The 25,378-nt window shown below is 41.7% G+C and overlaps 1 protein-coding gene across 1 annotated transcript; it reads right to left on the reverse strand.

The window, feature by feature from the left end:
• Positions 1 to 10,201: 10,201 nt before the first annotated feature.
• LOC123407560 lies at positions 10,202 to 10,933 on the reverse strand. The gene has a single exon (XM_045100723.1). It carries the CDS (start codon positions 10,900 to 10,902, stop codon positions 10,417 to 10,419), a length of 486 nt encoding a protein of 161 aa, XP_044956658.1. The 5' UTR covers positions 10,903 to 10,933; the 3' UTR covers positions 10,202 to 10,416.
• Between the last annotated feature and the right edge of the window lie 14,445 nt (positions 10,934 to 25,378).

A 25,378-nucleotide genomic window follows, 5' to 3' on the forward strand; every position in this document is an offset into this window, starting at 1 on the left:
TCAAGTCCGATCATCACGTGAGTCGAGAATAGTTTCAGTGGTAAGCATCCCTATGCTAATCATATCAACTATACGATTCATGCTCGACCTTTCGGTCTCATGTGTTCCGAGGCCATGTCTGCACATGCTAGGCTCGTCAAGCTTAACCCGAGTGTTCCGCGTGTGCAACTGTTTTGCACCCGTTGTATGTGAACGTTGAGTCTATCACACCCGATCATCACGTGGTGTCTCGAAACGAAGAACTGTCGCAACGGTGCACAGTCGGGGAGAACACAATTTCGTCTTGAAATTTTAGTGAGAGATCACCTCATAATGCTACCGTCGTTCTAAGCAAAATAAGGTGCATAAAAGGATTAACATCACATGCAATTCATAAGTGACATGATATGGCCATCATCACGTGCTTCTTGATCTCCATCACCAAAGCACCGGCACGATCTTCTTGTCACCGGTGCCACACCATGATCATCCATCAACGTGTTGCCATCGGGGTTGTCGTGCTACTTATGCTATTACTACTAAAGCTACATCCTAGCAAAATAGTAAACGCATCTGCAAGCACATATGTTAGTATAAAGACAACCCTATGGCTCCTGCCGGTTGCCGTACCATCGACGTGCAAGTCGATATTTCTATTACAACATGATCATCTCATACATCCAATATATCACATCACATCATTGGCCATATCACATCACAATCATACCCTGCAAAAACAAGTTAGACGTCCTCTAATTTTGTTGTTGCAAGTTTTACGTGGTGACCGGGGGTATCTAGTAGGATCGCATCTTACTTACGCAAACACCACAACGGAGATATATGAGTTGCTATTTAACCTCATCCAAGGACCTCCTCGGTCAAATCCGATTCAACTAAAGTTGGAGAAACCGTCACTTGCCAGTCATCTTTGAGCAAAGGGGGTTACTCGTAACGATGAAACCAGTCTCTCGTAAGCGTACGAGTAATGTCGGTCCAAGCCGCTTCAATCCAACAATACCGCGGAATCAAGAAAAGACTAAGGAGGGCAGCAAAACGCACATCACCGCCCACAAAACCTTTTGTGTTCTACTCGAGAAGACATCTACGCATGAACCTGGCTTCATTCATCTTAGTAAGATGTGCAACAACAATTTCAGATTCATAACCATTAAAAGGATTGGATTCCACTAAAGTAATAAGCTCAGGATCAACCCGGAATTCATAATCCTTATCATCGACAAATATAGGTGAAGTTGCAAATTTTGGATCATGTTTCATTCTTTCATTCAAAGATTTTTCTTTTAACTTAGCCAATAACTTCTTGAGATCATTATATTATTTCAAGCGACAAATTCTCTAGCTATCTCCTCATCCATAACATAATATTCACGCATCTTAGGCATTTCATCTCTGGTAGGAGAGCTAGGCATATAGGTGAATCATAATTTTTATCAGTTTCAACATTCTCATTTTGTTTAGATTTAGCAATTTGTTCATTATGGAATTCACCTAATGGCACAATTTAAGTATCAAGCATAGTAGTATAATCATCATGAATATCTTCCATAGTAGAAGTAGTGTATATTACTTGTGATATATCACATTGAATAGTAGGTGGCGGTTTCACAAGCTTATTTAAAACAGAAGGAGAATCAAGTGGAGAGCTAGATGGCAATTCCTTACCTCCCCTCGTCTTAGAGGGTATGACCCTAGTTCTCGAATCCTTCAGTTTATTTATAATGATGGCCGGATAAATAATTCCCAAGTGAACTCAATAAATAAATCCATGCTCCCCAACAACGGCGCTAGAAAAAAGGTCTTGATAACCCACAAGCATAGGAGATCACAAAAGTCTTCGAGGGTAGCATTTCACCAAAAAATATTGGTTTGACAAAAGGGGAACCAAAGTATATTTATGAGCGTTAGAAGTTGAGTTTTCAATTCAGCCACACTTGGAAATATATATATATATACATATATCTACAACTAAGTATTTAGTAGCACAAAATTTTGATAGTTTGATAGTAGCGGTAACAGTAATAGTAGTAGCAGCAGTAGTTTGTAGCAATTGTAACCATGGTTTCAACAGTAGTGACTTACTAAAGGCAATGGTAGCAAAGTGTAGGCATCATATCGGTGGTGGATAATTGAATGGATGTCATATATCATGTAGCAGTCACAACTTAGAGCGACACAGAACTAGCTCCAATTCGTAGATTCAATGTAGGCATATATTCCATAAATAGTTATACGTGCTTATGATAAGAACTTGTATAACATCTTTTGTCCAACCCTCCCGTGGCAGCGGGGTCCTAATGGAAATCTAAGAGCAATTAAGGTCTCATTTTAATAGAGAACCGAAATAAAGTAACTGAAGATGATCCCAATTTCTGTCACTTTGGGGTCTATGATTCATAACACATAATATGTTCTTACAACTTCCAGTTTTGGATCTAAAACACTCTCATAATCATGGAAACATAATAGGTTTAGATCTGAAATCCTCGCACTCGGGCCCTTGTGGCAAGCATTAGGCATAGCAAAGTCATGCAACATCAATCTCAGAACATAGTGGATACTAGGGATCAAACCTAACAAATTAACTCGATTACATGAAAAATCTCATCCAATCCCATCACCATATAGCAACCTACAAATAAATTATTCTCTCCCGATGGTGAGCATCATGGAATTGTTGATGGAGAAGGGTTGATAATGATGATGGCGATGAATCCCCCTCTCCGGAGCCTAGAACGGACTCTAGACTAGCCCTCCGGAGAAGAACAGGAGGCGGCGACGGCAGCTTCATATCGTAAAACAAGATGAACTTTCTTTTTGACTTGTTTTTGGACAAGATGATACTTATACAGTTAGAGTTAGGGCTAATGGAGGCTCGTGGGACCCATGAGCTCACATAGCATGCCCTAGTGGGGCTCCATCTAAGCTCGTGGCTCCCTGGTGGCCCCCCTCTAGTAGGTCTCTTTGCCAATAAGTTTTACTTATTCTGAAAATATTCTCTGTTAATTTTTAGCCCAATCCAAGAAATTTTATTTCTGTACAAAAATAACACAATCGTAGTAGTTCGGGTTAGTTTCATTCTAATCATTCAATTAGAGTCCAAAACAAGAGCATAAGTGTTTGGAAAAGTAGATACATTGGAGACATATCAAAGCCTATGATATGATACGCTCTATCACACATAAGCCTTATTATATCTTCCTCAAAATAGCAACCATACCTACCTATCATGGCATTTCCACGACCATTCTGAGATATATTGCCATGCAACTTCCACCATTATCTTTTGTATGACTTTATCATTCATTGTTATTTTTCTTTGCATGATTATATAACTGACATGGTATTTGTGGCAAAGCCACCATTCATCATTACATACATTATACGCTAGTATCATTGCACATCATGTTACACTATCAGAGACATTCATATGTAGTCATATAGTTTTTTAGTTTTATCGAGTTGTAAGTAAATAGAAGTGTGATGATCATCATTATCGTTATTAGGGTGCCTCCCTAGCTGCGGGGAAGAAAAAAGAGAGATAGGCGGCAAAAGATTCATTCAAAAAATGAGAGAAAAGAGAGAGGGGGCAACATTACTATCCGTTTCTATACTTTTGCTTCAAGTTAGCACCATGTTATTCATACAAAGTACTCATGTTTAGTGACTTCCATATACTACTAGGGATAAATATAGAACTTACCTTGCCTATTTCATTTATGGGTTCCTCAATTGCCTGAGTTCTTCATGATGCATTTAGGATTAGATGGACACCCACTTATTTTTAGTAGAGAACTTTAATGTACTTATATCTCTAGTGCATAAGTTGCATGTCAATCCCTACTCCTCGCACTGATATCGATTGGAACGCATCTCCATAGCCTAACTATCCGGCTAGTTGGTGCGAGACTATCTAAACTTTTGTCTTCTCTAATCAATCCCTACCATCATTCTATTCCACCCAAAGTACTAAAAGTCCATGGCTCACGCTCAGGTATTGAGTGAAGTTAGAAGAGCCGAAGGCGTGAAAAAGTATGAGTTAGGTGCTTGGTTGGGCATCGGGGTGATCGTGATTTATACTTAACGCTAGGAAGAGAGTTATGCCATTATTTACATGATTAAATGTGTAGGGCATAACATTATGTGCAACTTCGTATATTGCCCTCACCAACTAAAACTACATATCCATAAGTATGGATAGGGAGGAGTTGTCCATTGACTACTAGAAAGTTAGCTGAAACAACAGAGTAAGTTGCACATATAGCTGGTAAGGTAGGTGGGGCATGGTACGACAGTAGTGAAAAACTATATCATCCATGAATAGGAAAAGGAAGGATTGCACATTGATTATTAGGGAGTTGGTCGGATAGTAGACTAGTTGCACATCACTAAAAATTGGTTGCCATGGTTCGTAGGTGGCAAATCTCATAAGAATTTCGATCATGCAACATTAAAAATGATTGAAAAAAGTTGCACCATGTTGTATTAAAATTGCACGATGTAGTAATATAGTTGCACCATATAACATCAAAATTGGCATCAAAATAATTCATCAAAAGATATTCATGCGGGATCTAGTTTCAAAGATCTTGTCGTGAGGATTTCAATGATGAAAACGATTCTGAATTTCGATACATGGTTTAAAAGATATGACTTTTTTAAAAATTATAAAACCGAATAAATACACATGCAACATCTAAGAGACATGGCATTAAATGTGCTGACTTGCCCATGTGAGTATTCTATTAGTACATGCCACGTCATGAATAAATAAAAAAATTAGACAACAAAACTGCATGCATGCGTGTGTGAGGACCGGCTGCTCGTTCTCTTCAAATAGTGCGTAGGCACTTTTTAGGTGTGAGATAATAGCAAACCATCTCCATAATTGTATGTAAAAAGCGTGATAATTTATAGGGAAACACTTAGTAGCAGTCGTCTGATAGCAGATGTTTGTCAGACCATGCACGGTTTGTCGATGTATTTTCATCTTACAGTTAAGATAGCCTTTAAAAATCCTTTTATTCGTTTCTAAAATAGCACAATTATCTAGCCCGATCATCACCCATAATCCCTTATGTAATCATTTCACCTACCATAACTGCTTCTGTCTCCTCGTATCTACATCGCGGACAGAGCCAATTTCGTCGCCGCCCCTGTTCTCACCACCATGAACACACACCAGCGTGCCCGGTGCGACTAGCCACGCCGGTGCGCCGTCTCATCATGTAGCCGGTCCCGACATTAGCTACGACGCGCACGACCAGCGAGCTCGCAGCCCCATCACCGACTCGGTCATCTACAACTGCTTCGAGCACCACGGCGTATAGTCCACCACAAAAGAGCTTTGTCTCGATCAGCGGATGTATCTGTCAGGCGAGGAACATTGCTAGAGTCTCCCACAGCCCCCCATCTGCAGGTACCATCCTCATCTCACCCACGTATCGATTATGGAAGATCTTGTTCCTGCAAGTCGATCTTGTTCGTAGATGAAGGAACCACACATGGCAGGTTGCACGAATGAACCTCCATACCATCCTCATCCAGCCTTGGTCCTCACTATCCTCATTCTATAGAAAGTATGTTGAGATTGCATCCATACCATGCTTCCTAATTCCTAATTTCCATAATTCATACATGTAGCACTACATCGTCGGTCCTTACAATTTGCATTATATTTACCATGCCAATGCTTCTACACTGGCCAGTTTGCTTCTTACATATCAAACTTGTGCTTCTTCGTTGTCTTTATTTTTTATTTGGCTCTGTGCAACATATGTACATGTAGGCTTCATGTTTTACTTACATGACGACTAAATCATGCTTCCTGAAAAAACACATTCTGGACAAGATGCATGTGCCACCCCATTCTTATCTTAATTCGAACGGTTGGACAGAGATCTTTCGTGTTCGTATTATAAATGTGCTTCCAATATGTTGAAGTTATGTTGGGATTGCACGAATACGATGCATCCAACTTTCATGATTCATTTGTATCATGTAAAAAAAGTATCATACATGTGTTTATTCATAATACACAGTCAGCTTCACACACATGATAGTTATGCTTCTTCTCTATGTACAGTTTGGTTTGTTAGTTCACACTTCTGTTTCTACATTATGTTCGGTTGACTTCATTTCCATGCTTCATGATGTTTCATTGGCATCATGCTTGTATCCAAATCAAACTACTCATGCTTCCTAAATTTTGGCAGGGCTAAGTTGAGAAGATGATTGTGCTTTACCAACTATGAGCATGTCAAGGTCATCAATGGTGGTCATGGCTTCCGATGTGAGATCAAGCATATCAATTGTGTAGCATGGTTTGTAGTGTTGGAGCTTGGAAGCATGGTGATTTTCGTATGACGAAAGCAATTTGAGGACAATTGTATTTCTAGGAATCAGATCCCTAATATGCTTCAAGCATGTATTATGCGTACACGTGATAATGGTTATTTTTTTATAGAAAGAAGATTTTATTTGGATAGAGCAATACTCTAGTTGGTTTAATCGGACTTTGTGTACTTCATAAATATTGTGAATCAGATCTGTGTACATTAGAAATATTGTTCGAAACAAATTTATGCAACTTAGTTAGCATATTTTTCATTCGTTGAACATATATGGTAATACTAGTAATTTTGGGACGGAGATAGTAGTTGTTATACTTTCTACTTGTAATATTGTTATACCAATATGATGTGTACACTTTATTGAACATAGTTTTCGGTACAACATTAGTGCACTATAAGCAGGAATATCATTGGAGGAAGTATGTGACCTTTTTATTCTACCGAAGCATCGAAAAGCTTTATTAAACATGTGAGGAAGCATGTGCCTTTTCTGATTCTTTGGTACCGAAACATCGAATGACAAAGTAGGGAATCATTATATCTTATGCATGAAGCAACTAAATGCAACATCTAATTTCTTAACACCAATTGTAACATCAGTGACACTGGAAAAATGGTTCCAACACGTTTGCATTATATTTCCATTAAACAAAAAAAATTCCCATCAATCAGAAAAGGTTAGCATTACTTGAGATGTGATACGATGCTTCCATGGTGTGTGAGAAATGTTGCGTAAATCTACATGCTTTGTTTCGTTCGCATGGGGAAAGATGCTTCAGTCAAAACATCTAGAAACGAGGAATAGTTCCCTTAAATTTTTGAAAAATTTATTATTCTCACATACATGCTATAAACAGATGTTTACAGATCGAAGCATATTCTGGCATACACGAGGCACTAGCTAGATCTAAGCAATTGGTAGTTGTCATGGAAACAAATTTCATGGAGATGGGAGCAAACAATCTATGATGAGATGGAAGGAATCTTCATTTAGCAAACACTTCCAGAAGCTGGCCGAAAAAGAAGATCATTTGTAGTACTACAAGGCTACAAGGCAACTAAAGTTGCACCGGAAATAAGGTTCCTCACGATTGGAAACTAGTCTTTGTATGGAAGCAAATTGCATGCATATGGAAGTCCATAGTATGGCACCTAATTAATCTCAATTATTTTCATATCCATGATTTATAGTACTAACAGTAGTTATTAGGAAACTAATTAATCACGCATGCAAATTATTAACGAATGCACCTTTTAAGGAAGCAATCCAACAAATCGCGCGTGAGGCAATACTGCCAGATCCGGTGGCCATCAGTAATGTGACAATTAGATACAATTAAACTGACAACTAAATTTACTTTTGCAGCATATACTTTTTTATGATTCTTTTCAAAGATCCATAACTGTTAGTTTCTTAATTTCATCTTATTTATTTATATATATGACCCTGGCCGGGGTTGTGGTCTGCACAAGGGATTGGACGAACATGTTAGAAGGTAGAGAGAGAGAGTTTGGTTAAATAGTTGTTGTATTGCATGAGCCTCATGGACATATATATATATATAGGATTACAATGATCAATTTGGAGTACAAGACAAGGTAGGACAAATCCTAGTCTATCTCATATTTCCTAATAAACAATACACTCAACATCCCACCGCAGTCAAAACGGTAGCGATGCAGATGATGAGACTGAAGAAGAATCCGAAGGTAAGCCGAAGGTCATCCCCCCATAGTCGTAACGGTCGATGGTTTGCGGAAGTTGTGGCTGGAGTGGAAACCGACAAGGTTGCTCAAGCAAGGCGATAGCCCTTTATGCCGATGTCGAGGTAGCCAAGAGTGTATGGTGTTGTAGCCGTGGTTGAGATAGCCGTGTGAAGAACGTCGTGGTCGATGTAAAGTCGGGGTAGCCGGTGTCGAGGAAGTCGTCGTGGAGCCATGAGCGCAAGGAGGCGTCGAGTTAGTCATGGACGCGGTGGTGTCGAAGAAGTGGTGCGCCGAGAAGAAGACGTAGTTAAGACACGTCACGCCGGGATTGCTAGGCTCGAGGACACGTCGTGGACGAAGGCACGCATCGGTGTTGCCAGCACCACGCATGCGTAGACGGACGAAGGCGCTGTTGATGATGCATCACTCCAGGTTTGCCAGGCCTGGGAACACACCGAGAAGGAAGGCACGCATCAGTGTTGCCAGCACCGGGCATGCATAGATGAGGGACCTGCACAAGCTGTATGCCATGTCTAGGAGTCGAAGGGGCCAGCAGAGAAGGAGACTCAACGACGGTTGTGACGCAAATCGGGAGGGGGGGCGATGTCGCCCGCAATGGTAGGACTAGATGAAGTGGTCGGGGTAGACGATGGCGACGCTGACGATGAGCTGGTGCTGGAGGGTTGACGAAGAGGGTGGACGAGCTACAACAGCACCGAAGAAGAGGCGCATCATGGCTCGGGTGGGCGATACACGTCATCACCAAAGAGGACTGGCGGCTGCGGCCTGACGGCGGCTGCGGCGTCTGGTTAGGAGTGCGACGGCGATGCTCGAAGCAGGCGAGGAAGAACCCGACAACGTGACGAAGACCGGCGTGGACGGTGGCGTTCTCGTGCCAAGGTAGGCAGCGCGACGCATACCACGTAGAGTCGACGCGCGGAGACGACAGAGTGGACCGCGAGCGACGTTGCTGCGCCCGAAGTGGCGCCGCAGCGGCGGCAAGCAGGTCGGGGCCAGAGCAGGAAGACCTCGGGGTGGGGACGTGGACCGCGTGCCGTGATGCTACGACCCGAAGGGGCGACACAGTGGTGGTGCGCGAGTCGGTGCAACCACGGGGACGACCTCGTGTGGTGGCGGGGACCGTGTGCCGCCATGCTACACCCTAAAGGGGCGGTGTAGCGGCGGCTCGCGGGTTGGGGAAACCGCTGGGAGAACCACTAGGTGGCAGCGCTGCGGCCCCGACGGGGCTACGCAGCGGCAGTTCGTTGCTCGATCGGTGGAGAGGTGCGCTGTACTCGGGGACATCCGTCACACGACCTGTGGAGGCGCATGCAACTGACTAGTCAGATCAGTCGCACGACACATATGGAGTCGATCGTGGCAGACGGATGATCAATCCGATCGCACGCGAGGTCGGGGCGCTGCTCGGTGATGATAACGATGTCATGGACGATGAAGCGGGGTGGTCCAGCAGACCAAGGGGACGTCGGTCTGCAGGGAACGGCGTGCTCGAGGCAGCAGACACCCGAGCGCAAAAGCTCATGGCAGTCAACAAGGGGCGGCGGAGACCCGATACGGAAAAGCTCCAACGGACAAGGCCGTCCGAGATAGGCATACTTCGAGCCCGAGGCAACCGACGAACGACGGCGGAGTCGGTGGGTGATGCAGGATCCTGATTGGACGCAGGTGACGATGATCGACACGGAGCGACAGGCGGGCAGACGCGCCTACGATGGCCAGGCCTCCGCGTCGCATGAGGCCGCCAGGTTGCAGTAGTGGCCGGGGTCACGCCGTCGGCGGCCACGGACGGCGCGAGGCGAGGGGCGGACAGTCGGGTGGGCGTCGGCCGCGATGGGTCAACAAGGTGCGCGAGGCCTTGTCGTTATTGGAGCAGAGACGTGCATGTGTCGACGGCAACAACGGGTGACGCAACCCGATCTTCGTTCGAAATACCAAAAAAGTAAGACGCCCGTCACAATGATAGCTTTATGTTTGGATGGCAAATTCCAGTTTATTTATGATTGTTTTTAATGATAATTTTAGTTGTAGAAATGTCAGAACGATGCTATTTCGTGTCACACCTGTGACATCTATCATTTGGGTAAAATAATGACTCAAGATGCCACTACCGGAAATAAGGTGCATTAGTTCGGGACCAACAAACACTGTTTTCTTTTTTATGGAACACAGTTGAACAGTCTGATTTGCTCAAAAAGAAAGTTGAAGAGCCGGAAAATCAAGTTTAATCTTGATTAGAATTAGAAAAGCATATACGGGAAAAGACACACATCAATTCGATCCAGCATATACAGCTCCTCATGCCGAGTTCCACACGAAAAGGAAAACAAGACCGGTCCGCTCATGGATCGTAGTTGTAGAGGTAATCGATCTCGTCCTCGTCAAGGTAATACGTCTTGCTGATCTTGCCGTGCTTGAACTTGCGGCCCGGGCCCGCCTTGGACGACGCCTTCCCGGCCTCCGAACGCACCGGCGCCGGCTGAGCCCGCGCCTGCCTCTGCGCGACGGCGCCGTGGCCGAAGGGCGGCGACGAGGGCCACCAGCCCGGCGAGTACCCGTACCGCCCGGCCGGCTGCGGCGGAGGCGCCTCGTCCTCCTCCTCCTCCTGCTCGAGGGCCTTCCTGCAGAGCGCCTCGAGGGCGCGGCGGCCGCCGGGCTTGGAGTGGTTGGTCGGCCTCCGCGACGCCCTGACGTAGCCGCCGTTGGCCACCACCGGGGCCTGCCCGTCGACGTCCACGACGTGCGCGGCGCGGCGCTTGCAATCCGGGTCGACCAGCTCGCGGTCGTACACGCGCACCCACCCTCGCTGCCGCCCCTCGCGACGCATCTTGGATCGTTTCCTTGGTTTGCTTCTGCGGTTCTGTGGGACGACGAGCCGCCGGTGGCAGATTTATACGCATCTTGGATCGTTTCCTTGGCGGGCACGGGTTCGTTTTTTCTTTTTTTTTGAACTGGCACGGGTTCGTTTTGGTGTTGGTCGTCGGTTGGTGTCGTCGTCGGCAACTTGGGATCCAAGTTTCCGATGGTTTCAACGGGTGGGCCGAGTTGTGGCCTTTTTTTCACGGAACGTGACTATTGTTGTCGCCTAACCGGGAGATCCTATTGGACATTCTTTGCGTCAGTGTCCAGCTTTCGCACAGGGCTGCCGATCGAGAGCTGATGGGGGCCGGCCCGTGAACGTGTAGCAGCGTTTCTGGTCTTAGAAATCTTTTGAGACATTTTCCAGTCGGTTTTCTTGGTTTTCGGAACCTTACCGGGTTTTTTTTCTTTTCATTTTTTGTTATTTTCTTTATTCTTTTTCTGTTCTACTTTTTTACTTTTTTATTTTTCTTTTGTTGTTTCCTTTTTATGTTTTCCCTATTTTTTCTGTTTAAAAATTACACATGTTTTTTTAAATATTTAAAATATATTTCTTGACTTTAATTACTATTCACAATTTTTCAAAATGTTCAGGCTTGAAAAAATATTCAGGAATTTCAAAAACAATTCTTGTTTTCAAAATCCAGAAAATGTTCTTATTTTTAAATATTGCATATAATTTTAAAAATTGTTCGTGTTTTGGAAAAGTTCAAGAATTTTAGAGACAATTCTTGTTTTCAGATTTGTTCATAATTTCAGAAAAATGTTCATGTCTAAAAACATTCCGGGAACTTCTGAAAACATAAAATACATTCGTCGAATTTCTTAATGGAAATCTCAAAAAATGTCCACTTTTTCAAAAAAAAATCAGAAAATGTTTTTTCTTTACAACACTTGGCTGGAATGATTTTTAAATTTTTTTCTCCATTTTAAACATTGATTGTGATAAACTTAAAGTAAAAGCAAATGATGCTTCAAGCAAAACTCATATTATGTGACGAATAAAAATATAGTTTTAAGTAACATACCGATGGATTGCGACGAAAAGAGGGGATGCCTTCTGGGGCATCCTCAAGCTTAGACGCTTGAGTATTCCTAGAATATCCCCAATATTAGGATTTTGCTGCTCCTTAATCATTTGTCCTTCGGGACAATACCCAAAACTTGAAAACTTCAATCACATAAAACTCAACAAAACTTTGTGAGATCCGTTAGTATAAGCAACATATGAAATACTTTCAGGTGTTGTTACAAACTGATTCTTATTTTATTTTAGCATATGTTAATGTATCTTAACTCCTCCATGGCTTATACCTCCCCATACAATCCATAGCATCATTAAAACAAGAAAACTACACATACAAAACAGAATCTAAGTGAAACAAAATAGTCTATAGTAATCTGTAATGAACCTATTCTTATGTAACTCCAACTTGTTTGGAAAATTAGGAATATCTGAGGAATTTGTATAGAAATATTGTGTAAAAGTCATCTTATAAAGACGTTCCACTAAAATCAAAGAAATTGTACACTCGACGTCAAAGTTTGTATTTTTGCATCGTATCAATTCTACTCGTCATGTAAATCACTCATCATGCAAATCATCGCAAAGGCTTTACTTGGCACAAACACTAATTAAAACATTAAAACACAATAATTACAGAGGAAATAATCATGTTATCACACACTAACAGAAATAAAAAGAAAAAATTAAATACAACTATTGGGTTGCCTTCCTACGAGCGTTATTGTTTTACGCCCCTAACTAGGCATATTGCATAGTTTCAAATGTTGTCATCTTTGACACTCAATCCATAAGTGGCTCTCATGATTGATTCATATGATGGCCTAATTATCTTTCTAGGAAAGTGTTCAATTCCTTTCTTTAATGGAAATTGGAACCTTAGGTTTCCCTCTTTCATGTCAATGATTGCACCTATAGTTCGTAGGAAGGGTCTTCCAAATATAATTGGACAAGTAGGGTTGCAATCAATATCAAGCACAATGAAATCTACAAGAACATTTTTTTTGTAATTATAAGCACATCATTTATTCTACCCAAGGGTTTCTTGATGGTAGAATCCGCAAGATGCAAGTTTAGGGAACATTATTCAATATTAGTGAGACCAAGCACATCACATAAAGTTTTAGGTATAGTTGAAACACTAGCACCAAGGTCACACAAAGCATTGCATTCATATTTATTTATCTTAATTTTGATAGTATGTTTTCACTCATCATGCAACTTTCTAGGAATAGTGAAAGAACCACGATGTAGCCTAGAGTGGGGGTGAATAGGCATTTTAAAAACTTCTATGCATTTGGCTTTATCCTAATGCGGAAATAAACTAAGAGGATACTTTTCAAGCACAGATCCTAAATATACTAGGCTCAACTAAGTGCACCAATAACTTGTTCTACTAAGATGAGCACAACAAGATTACTCACAAGCACATGTAAGTTACACAAACTTACTTGAGCAATATCGCAACATATGTAAGTGTGTGACTGATACGTCCATTTTGCATCATGTTTTCATGTTGATATTTATCGCTTTTTGGACTGTTATTGTAGTTTGTGGTACTGTACTTATGCCTTTTCTATCTTATTTTGCAAGGTTTATTTGAAGAGGGAGAATACCGGCAGCTGGAATTCTGGACTGGAAAAGGAGCAAGTCTGAGTCCTCTATTCTGCGCAACTCCAAATGCCCTGAAAATCAACGTGGATTTTTTTGGGAATATATAAAAAATACTGGGCGAAAGAAGTGTCAGAGGGGAGCTACCAGGAGCCCACAAGCCTGGTAGCCGCCACCTACCCCCCTAGCGGCGGCTACAGGGCTTGTGGGCACCCTGGCGGCCCACTAGCCCCCTCTTTTGCTATATGAAGGGTTTCGTCCGAGAAAAAATCAGGGTGGAGCTTTTTCATGGATTCTCCGCCGCCACGAGGCGGAACTTGAGCAGAACCAATCTAGAGCTCCGGCAGGACAATCCTGCCGGGGAAACTTCCCTCCCGGAGGGGGAAATCGTTGCCATCGTCATCACCAACACTCCTCTCGTCGGAGGGGAGTCATCTCCATCAACATCTTCATCAGCACCATCTCCTCTCCAAACCCTAGTTCATCTCTTGTAACCAATCTCCGTCTCGCTACTCCGATTGGTACTTGTAAGGTTACTAGTAGTGTTGATTACTCTTTGTAGTTGATGCTAGTTGGGTTACTTGGTGGAAGAGTTTATGTTCAGATCCTTGATGCTACTCATTACACCTCTGGTCATGATTATGATTATGCTTTGTGAGTAGTTACTTTTGTTCTTGAGGACATGGGATAAGTCATGCTGATAATAGTCATGTGAATTTGGTATTCGTTCGGTATTTTGATATGTTGTATGTTGTCTTTTCCTCTAGTGGTGTTATGTGAACGTCGACTACATAACACTTCACCATCTTTGGGCCTAGAGGAAGGAATTGCGGAGTAGTAAGTAGATGATGGGTTGCTAGAGTGACAGAAGCTTAAACCCCAGTCTATGCGTTGCTTCGTAAGGGGCTGATTTGGATCCACTAGTTTAATGCTATGGTTAGACGTTGTCTTAATTCTTCTTTCGTAGTTGCGGATGCTTGCGAGAGGGGTTAATCATAAGTGGGATGCTTGTCCAAGTAAGGGCAGTACCCAAGCGCCGGTCCACCCACATATCAAACTATCAAAGTAACGAACGCAAATCATATGAACATGATGAAACTAGCATGACAGAAATTCCCGTGTGTCCTCGGGAGCGCTTTTCCTCCTATAAGACTTTGTTCAGGCTTGTCCCTTGCTACAAAAGGGATTGGGCCACTTGCTGCACCGTTGCTACTACTTGTTACTTGTTACTTTTCGCTTGATACGTTTCACCTCACTTCACCATCACCTGTTACCGCTACTTTCAGTGCTTGCAGTTATTACCTTGCTGAAAACCGTTTATCAGAGCCTTCTGCTCCTCGTTGGGTTCGACACTCTTACTTATCGAAAGGACTACGATTGATCCCCTATACTTGTGGGTCATCAAGACTCTTTTCTAGCGCCGTTGTCGGGGAGGTAGGCGCATTTGGTAAGTGGAATTTGGTAAGGAAACATTTATATACTGTGCTGAAATTTATTGTCACTTGTCACTATGGTGCGGGATCCCTATAACTCAAGAATCATAAAATAGCTATACTAGATAGCTTGCAAAAGACCATTCTTGGGCATATGTATTTTTTATGGTCGTTGATCCATGCAACTATAACCAAAGGAACTAATACCTTTGACTTGAGCATTCCACTTGAGCTTGATGTTGAAATTTATTATTGGCTCAAGATGGAAGCATAACCTTGATCACACCATTTGGTGAAGACTTCAGATAGCTCCCCCATACGCCATGTGGGGATTATTTCATTGCATTCAATCTTCACATGTACGTCATGTGATCATCCACAAGCTTCAAGCATGTAATCCTTGAGGATGCTTATCATGAGATTGCCCTTGTCAACCATGAACATCATATCTTGATGTCATCCTCTCATGGACACTTGGAATCTTTCTCTTGATGCAAGCCCATGAGAATCACCTAATCAACATAGATATAGAGAACACATAGTTTGGGCTATTACACAAAGTGCAATTTACAGTTACTTACCATACCACAATATCCCATGTGGTACATCATTTGCGGTTGTGTGATGGTCGTCTTTGAGTTAAATCTTTGATCTTCATCTTGGTCAATATTTTATCTTGATCCATGATTCAGATTTATGTCTTGAAGGCCCTTTTTTATTTATTCACTATGCTTTGTTGCTTCAAGACATGATTACCAATATCTAGATTCACCATGACCATATCAAGTTTCTCCATGAATCTCAGATTGGCGATAACTTGATCGTCTTCATGGTACATCATAGTCTCTTGAGAGGCACATTGAATTATTCAGTTGAATTACTTGCTTGAAGACATAATCATCCATGACTCAACATATGATCACATCATGATCTTATGTTCAAGACATATGTAGAATTATTCTTCTCTTTAATTCTTCTCTCAAGATCTTGATCCATCATGGTTCAAACCATAAGCAAAAGCATGAGAATGTCTAAGATCCTCAATGAACTACACATAGATCACATCTTGTTCATCACATGGAATTCATCTTGATCGTATCATATTTGATTCAATTATTAAGCTAAACCTTGATGCATGCACAACAATAGGTATATGCCATTCATTTAGAATTCATTCGAGCTCCTTCTTGCATCTTCATGGAATAAACATACTTCAAGTCATCCAATATTCTTAATGCATTGCAAATAGAACATTCCTTCAAATGTATAACTAAATGCAAAAATTAGTCCATTAGGTTTGTCATCAATTACCAAAAGCACACATGGGGACTACATGCACTTTCAAATAGAAACTTCAAGCTCAAGTTTCTCATCATACGCTTTTACCATAGCTTCCAATATATGTTGACTAAAAGCTTTGTTTTCTTCATAAACATTGGGTGAGCTAATAATGGAAAAAAACAAGGAAATACATTCTAATAAATAGCAATTATCATAATTAAAGTCCTTGTAATCCAAAATAGTGGCCACATGACTAGTTAGAGTTTTGACCTCTCCAAACCCACTTTTTCCAGTTTTAGCATTAAAATCATCACCCTCCAAGCAAACGGGATGCTCCTTCACTAGAGTTGACTCATCTCCCGACCCTTTATCATTAACATTCAGAGAAGTAAACAAAGATTCAATAGGAGAAGTACCAATCATTTTGAGATCGTCATCATGATTCTGATAAAAACCGGGTGGAAGAGCTTTTTCTAGGAATTCCTGCTTAGTTTTAAACTTAGCGGTCCTCTCCTTACTTTAATTAATAGAAACTTGGATAGATTTAATAGTCCCATTAAAATATTGCTTAGGAGGCAAAGCTTTTTTAAGAGTTTCTACATCAAGAACAATCTTATCCATGTTTTAGCCGAAGTATCAACAACATGCAATTTTTCTTCTACCATAGTATTGAGTTTTTTAGAATTAATGAATTACTTTATTGTGTTCTCAAGATCAGAGGGTATCCTATTAGAATTTGTAGAGGAATTTCCATAAGAATTGACATGACCATTAGGATTATTACCGGGATACGGCCTAGCATTGAAATTACTCCTATAGCATTGTTGTTGAAATTATTTCGCGAGACAAAGTTCACATCAATAGAATCATTATTTTGTTCAATCAAGGTGGACAAGGGCATATCATTAGTATCAACATGAGTATTTTTATTAGCAACCAAATTCATAAGAGCATCCACTTTTTCACTCAAAGTAATGATTTCCTCACACTAGTAGGGAAAACCTTATAGGTAGGAGCCTAGTAGTAGCTCTAGAAACACTACGCGCTGCTAAGGTCCATAGTAGTAGTGCTGGATGCATTTGCAGCACTACTGCTAAACGGGGCCCAACGAGGCCACCCACAGTACCTGTATAAGTAGCGATGGGCTGTAAAAAGCGCTACTGCTAAGTTCCATAGCAGTAGCGCTTCCCTTGAACCATCGCTACTGCTAAAAGGAGCCTAACGAGGCCACCGACACCAGCTGTAGTCGCAGCGCTGTCTGGGGAAAAGCTCTACTACTGAGTGCAATAGCAGTAGCGCGCCTCTGGAACCAGCGCTACTGCTACACGTGGATGTGGGCAGCTTTTCACCCACACACACCCCCTCTCCCCTTCCTCCCATTTGCCCTCCTTTCTCCTTTCCTCCTCCATTGTTACTTCTCCACCATTCTTGCCCTTCTTCTCTCTTCCTTCTACCTATCACCCACACACACACACCCTCTCCCCCTTCCTCCCCCTTTGCCCTATCCCCAGGCCCGGCCCTGAGGGGGGTGAGCGGGGCGGCCGCCCCGGGCCCCCATGTCTCAAGGGGCCCCCGTAATAGCTACGTTGTGCACGCGAGCTGCGAGCAGGCCTGGGCCATGCATGCACATGTTGCCCTTGTGGCGCTACTAATTAGCTATTTTTTTGGAAGGATCGCTAGTTGCCTAATTCACTTGATCTAATCAACGATTAACGATGTTAACCTTGCGTGTGCGCCGCCTCGACGAACTTGTTTTATCTTCATGTTTCCCGGCGACTGAAGGAATAAGAGCAACACACAGCGCATGCAGCAGCGGATGCTCCATGGCCGGATGAGAGAAGGTATGTCTCATCTTTTGCCCTGTGTATTTTTTTCTGGAAATAGTGTCATGTGCGATTTTTCCTAGTCGAATTGATGATTTTATCGAGATGAACTGATGCTTTCGTTAGGTTTATGTTAGTATCAATTACTAATTACTTATTTAATTTTGGCACCGTCACATCATCTAAAAAGTTTGCATCCGGTGGTCGGAAAGAAAGAAAGAAAACATACATGGTTCGTTGATAGAATCACATACATAATGTATCGACAGATTTCTTAAGTGAAACTTTATGCATTGAGAAAAATGTATTAGATAATGTCAATATTGATACGACCACCAACAATTTTGCTTCTTGGATTGTTAGAAGAAATATTTCTAGGTAACATTTACAAATTAATTGACAGGAATATCGACTACTTACTCGCAAAAAAAGTATACTGCTTGATTATTAGTTTGGTGCCTATATTAAGGGCCCCTATGTTTTAGTTCCGCCACGGGCCTCTGAAATCTCAGGACCGGCCCTGCCTATCCCCTCCTTTCTCCTTTCCTCCACCATTGTTGCCCTCATTTCACCCACACCCCCTCTCGCCCTTCCTCCCCCTTTTCCCTATCCCCTCCTTTCTCCTTTCCTCTCTCTAAGTTACTTCTCCACCATTGTTACTTCTCCACTATTTAGCAGTGCACAATCTCTCTCGGGATATATATCAGTGAGTAAAAAGTTGTGCATTTCAATAATGGGAACATGTCTGTTTGCGATATGAAGGGATTTGTGTGAGTGACATGACCCGTGAGTTTCCTATGTTTTGCCGAAATGTCAATTTATTTCCGTTTCGGTGAATTTTGAGCAAACTCGATATGTCCTATTTTTAGGCAAGGTCATGCCAAATTTTTATATGCATGCATTTTTATGACCCTTTTGCTTGTTATACCTTGCAGTCATGAAGGTGAGTGGTAGGAAGGTGGAGCGATACTTGCAATTCGCGGTGATGGACATGTATGAAAATAAACGGACTAGGATTAGATGTCCGTGTACAAGATGCAAAGAAGGAGTAATTTTGGACCCTTTTGATCGTGGCAGTTTGAAGGCCCACTTGCTGATCAATGGTTTCATGGATGGATATACTCTTTGGATAAGTGAAGATGATGATGAGGACATACACATGGAAGGGAATAACGACATGGGTCTAGATGAAGAGATGACTGATCGACACGAAGGCGATGGCGCCGGACATGATGGTTGTGAAGAGTCCGGACACGGCGGCGGGGAAGAGTCCAGATATGGCGTCGGAGAAGATTCTGGACACAGCGAAGAAGCAGAGTCCGGACACGGCGGAGAAGAGTCGATGGACACGCCGCAGACTTCGACGCTACTAAGTTCAGTCGTGCAGGACCCTCATGTTCGAGACCTCCTTCGCAAGAGTACGAATAACGACACGGTTGCTTCTAGAGAGGAGGCAAAGCTGGCGCAACTTGAAGTAGACTCGAATACTCCATTATGTGATGGTTGCGATCCCGAGGTTACCCGCCTGAGTTTCATGCTCGAACTTCTAAAGACGAAGGCGAAAAACAAATGGACAAACAAAAGCCTCGATGAGCACTTGAAGTATCTACAAAATAAAGTTCTTCCCGCGGGGAACCTGTGACCTACTAGTGTAGATGAGGCCAAGAAAATCGTTTGCCCTCTGGATCTGCCGCATATTAGATACCACACATGCACCAACGATTGCATCATTTATCGGGGTGAGCACGTGGAAAAAACCAAGAGTCCAGTGTGCAATGCTTCTCGATACAAGAAGGTAGGAAAGTAAGCTCCTCAGAAAGTCATACGCTACTTTCCAATCACTCCCTGTCTGCAGCGGTATTTCATAGATCCTAAGGAAGCAAAGCTCATGCGCTGGCATGCGGAGAGGAAGAATCCCGATGATGGAGATGATCCGAAGCTGAGACACCTCGCAGATGGTAGCCAATGGAGAGCACTAAATGCCGAATATCGTATTTTCGAAGAAGATGCAAGGAACATCGTGCTTGGTGCATGTACCGATGACATGAATCCGTTTGGAAACCAGAGCACCAACCACAGCACATGGCCCGTCTTTGTATGGATGTACAACTTCCCCCCATGGAAGTGCATGAAGACAAAGTACATACACATGAGCATGCTGATTCAAGGGCCGAAACAACCAGGAAATAATATTAAAATATATATGGGGCTTCTGAAAGAGGAGCTAGACACGTTATGGAAATCGTCGGTCAAGACATGGGACATCAGCACAAAATATTATTTCTATATGAGAGCTGCGCTGATGACGACGGTGCACGACTATCTTAGTTACGGGTACACCTCAGGCCAGGTGTGCCACGGATATAGCGGATGCATGATGCGGGCACACCTCAGGCCAGCTAATTTGAGCTCTACTTATTTTTCGCAGTGGCGGGGGGTGCCGTCCTCGTCTGTCTCTACCCACAATACTCCTATGCTCTGTACTTGGACTCATCGATGAACATAAAGAAGAAGGATTACACGCACATAAAGAATGTTCTCGATCTAGCCATTTTCACCTACAACTTTACTGGTGGATATATCCAGGTGAAAAAGTACAAGAATAAAGCGCCGGCTTTCGGCCATAAGACCAACTTCTGGTGCATCCAGCAACCAAACGGTAGTAGGGCTGATGGATTCTACCTCATGCATCACATGATTGAGTTCAGAAGGGATAGACATCTAATTCCAGTGATGTCGAGATTCTCAGCTGGGCCACAAGCATAGGAAGCACACCAGACCATCGAGTCTGAGCTGAGTTTTATCACATCCAGTGTGAACTTGCCCAGGTGATCATGAAGCAGGTCGTCGAACAAGGAGGGATGTTCTACCATGGGCCAATGAGGCGGGAGACTGTCCGAGATGTGCTAGTCACTCAGGGTCTGGACATGAATCCTTTCAAGAAGCTCGGGTGTTTCATCCCTGAATATGAAGATTGGAACTTCGACATGGAATAGTGATTGACGATGACAATGTGTGTGTTCAATTATAATTAATACTACTAGTCTTTATATGAACTACCGTACATCGCTCTAGTTAATTAGTTTGTGTATGAGGAACTTCATTATTTATATATGTTTACTTCTTGTGTTTCTCAAGTACATTATGTTTCATATTATATATCGTTGAATTAATCAACTTACGATGCAGGTACATAGATCGAAGATGGCGAAGGACTGCTACGTCGTATTCATTGGGAGGGTTTCAGGAGTGTACAGCCACTGGCCAGACGCTCAAGCCCAGGTCGATAGGTACCTAGGCGCTAGCCACAGAGGGTTCGACAGCAGAGCCGAAGTGAAAATGAGTTACTTGAGGTGGATGCTACGGCAAGATACGGAGCGAAACCGGTGCCTCAAGAAGTACTACATAGTCCAGATAGTTTAGATAGGGATGATGAAACTTGTGGGTGTGCCATGACTTGTGTGTATCGCTATTTTCGAGATTTGATGATATTTGTGTTGGATGATGATGATGATGATGGTATAAATGACGAGGCTACTTTATATGTATGATGTGATGACAATAATGCATGTTTATTATGATATGATGAAACCACTTTATAAAGCATGCTCAAATACATAGGGGGCATAAATACGACGGGAATTAAATTGTGAAAGCAGGAAAATTAGCAGTAGCGCTGGAAAATTACCAGTAGCGTTGGATTAACAGTAGCGCTTTATTTATTCCATCGCTACTGCTAATATGTACACCAGTAGCGTTTTATTTTCAGCGCTACTGCTAACAGGTTAGCTGTAGCGCGATAGCAATAGCACTGGCACCAGCGCTACTAGTAAGGGAAAAACCAGCGCTACTGCTAGCATTTCTCCTACTAGTGTCAACAAAATTTACCTTCTTACCAGTTGGAGCTCTCTCTGTATGCCATTGTGAATAGTTTGCCATGACGTTATCCAGAAGTTTGGTGGCCTCTCCTAAGGTAATATCCATGAAGGTACCACCTGCAGTAGAATCTAGAAGATTTCTAGACACAAAGTTTAGTCCAGCATAGAAATTTTGAATAATCATCCACAAGTTTAAGCCATGTATTGGACAATTTATTATGATCAATTTCATCCTCTCCCAAGATTGTGCAACATGTCCATGATCTTTGTGTTTAAAATTCATTATTTGATATCTAAGGGAGATGATCTTAGCAGGAGGAAAATACTTGGTAATAAAAGCGTGGCACTTATCCCATGTTCCAATACTATTACGTGGTAAAGATGAAAACCAAACTTTACCTTTCTCTCTTAGTGAAAAACGAAACAATTTTAATTTCACAATATCATTATCCATGTCCTTTTTATTCCGCATATCACGAAGTTCAACAAAGGTATTGAGATGTGAAGCGGGATCCTCATTAGGACTTCCCAAAAATTGCTCTTTCATGACAAGATTCAGTAATGGAACATTAATATCAAAAGCATCCGCACTAGTGGAGGGTCGTATAGGAGTACTAATAAAATCATTGTTATTAGTATTTGATAAGTCACACAACTTAGTACTATCGTGAGACATGGCGATCGAGCAAGCAAAGCAACAAGCAAGACAAGCAAACTAGAGAGCGAAGATGCAATCTAGAGACAAGCAAAACAAGCAAAGATAAATATTTTTGTATTTTTACTTTTTTATGAGACAAACTAAATATACCAGAAAATACAAAGAGGAACAAGTGAATGAAATTTTGTGTGGAGTTACTTGGTAGTTGGTGATGATATTCCCCGGCAAAAGCAAGAGAAAAACTTCCCCATACTCGTGATCTGCGTTGGGTTTTCCGTGAAGAGGACGTGTTATTGCAACACAAAGTGGGGAAGTATTTCCATCAGTTATGAAACCAAGGTTTATCGAACCAATATGAATATCAACCACAACCATCTTTAGCGATTGCACACAAAAGAATAAACAACTTGCACCCAACGCGGGCAAGAGGGTTTTCAATCCTCTTGTCTTGTTATTTGCAAGAAAGTGAGGTGTATAGATAATTGTATATAGCAAGATAAAATAAAACAAGTAAATAAAAACAAGATAATAAATGTTTTATCAATATGTTGTGAATATACCTGGGGGCCATAGCTTTCCCTAATGGCATCTCTCATGAAAAGTAGCATACAGTGGGTAAACAAATTACTGTTGGGCAATTGACAGATAAGAAGATACTTATGTGATATTCGCGGCAATGATCATGTGTATATAGGCACCATGTCCATAAACAAATAGGTCGACTCCTGCCTGCACATATTACTATTACTCCACTCATCGACCGTTATCTAGCATGCATCTAGAGTATTAATTAAAACAGAGTAATGGATGGAGAACAACGGCATGATGTAGACAAAGTAAACTCAAGCAATATGAATAAACCCTATCGTTTTATCCTTAGTAGCGGCAACACAAAGACAGATATTGTCCCCTTCTATCACTGGGATATAGAAATTCACGAGGTTGAACCTACCACAACACACCCCTCTCACCGAAGAAATATTGATCTAGTTGGCCAAACTATTTCAATAGATCAAAGAGAATTGTGAAGCTATCATAATCTTGCACATTATAATCATATAAGCATTCAGAGGTGACTCAAATATTTATCATGAATAATATGAACATGAACTCACAATTCATCGGATCCCAACAAACGCACCACACAAAAGGAATTACATCATATGGATCAAAGTGAAGATGCTATGATCATTGTATTTATCATGAATAATATGAACATGAACTCACAATTAATCGGATCCCAACAAACGCACCACACAAAAGGAATTACATCATATGGAGCAAAGTGAAGATGCTATGATCATTGTATTGAAGATCAAAGAGAGAGATTGACATCTAGGTACTGACTATGGACCCGTAGGTCCGTGGTGAACTACTTACACTTCATCATGAGGGCAGCAAGGTTGATGAAGAGGCCCTCCGTGATCGATCCCCCTCCGGCAGGATGCCATAACGGAGCTCCAGATGGCCCCCCGTCGGAACAGAGAGTTGTGGCGGCGTAACAAGTGTTGCAGGACTCCCACTGGTGTTTTTAGGGTGGATGATAATTAATAAGCCAAAGAACGGAGTCTGGAGGGCCACAAGGGAGGCACAAGCCATCACGGCGCGCCATGTTAGCTTGTGGGCCCCTCGTAGGCCTCAAGGCTTCTTTCGATGCTCGTTGGTCTTTTTTTGGTCCACAAAAAATCATCAAAAAGTTCCAATGCAACTGGACACCATTTGGTATGAAAAAACTGCAAAAGTGAAAAACAAGGAGAAAACAACAACTGTCACTGGGCACTGGATCAATATGTTAGTGCTAAAAATAACATAAAATGATAAATAAATACCCAAAAGTATTTTAGAATGGTAACATATCAGCACGGAGCGATAAAAAATTATAGATACATTGGAGACGTATCATGATCTAACCTCGGTACATGAGTGTTTATTCTTGGCCCATACATAGTTTTATTTTCTATTAAAATTAAATAATTACCCCTCAAAAAAATGTGTAGGCTTTGTATAAGTTTTAAACATTGTTACAAAATATCTATTAATAATTTCTACTATATACGTATTCTAAAAAAAATGCAATTTCTCTATGTAAAATATAATCCCTTCCTTCCGAAATGTAAGACGTTTTTTGACACTAGTATGGTCATGATTTCAGAAATAAATGTTAACATACTTCAAAAATATTTACTTATGCCGGAAAATTTTGTATGTATTCTAGGACAAAAGGTTCATTTGTATAAAAATAAATGTTCATGACTTCAACAACAAATGTTTGCATACTTACAAAATATTCATATATTTTTTAAAGAGATTAATATTTTTCTATGAAATCTATACCTATACCTACCTACTAATAACGGAAATAGATATTCTTAGTCCGTCACGTTATTTTATAGAAATCCCCTTGATATTTTTAACATTAAACTCACAATACATATCAAATATTCAATACGTATCAAATGCTTTTTAAAATACTCATATTTATAAACCATAACTCTAAATTTAACATGTTATATATGGAATTTAATTAAAAAATATGTAGAATATGAATATGATGTTATTTTACCTGTTAACCATTTAAAAAATAAAATCTAGAGTGCGATCTTAATCAATAATACATTATCCGTCTTTCTTCCATACCGGTACTGATCCGGATTGAGGATAAACACCTTAGCAAAATCATAACGGGAGACGAAATTGAAGACCAATTGCCCGTTGCTTTGTAAGTATTAAATCTAC

Source organism: Hordeum vulgare, chromosome 7H, assembly GCF_904849725.1.
Source record: "Hordeum vulgare subsp. vulgare chromosome 7H, MorexV3_pseudomolecules_assembly, whole genome shotgun sequence".
In the NCBI taxonomy this organism is placed as follows: domain Eukaryota; kingdom Viridiplantae; phylum Streptophyta; class Magnoliopsida; order Poales; family Poaceae; genus Hordeum; species Hordeum vulgare.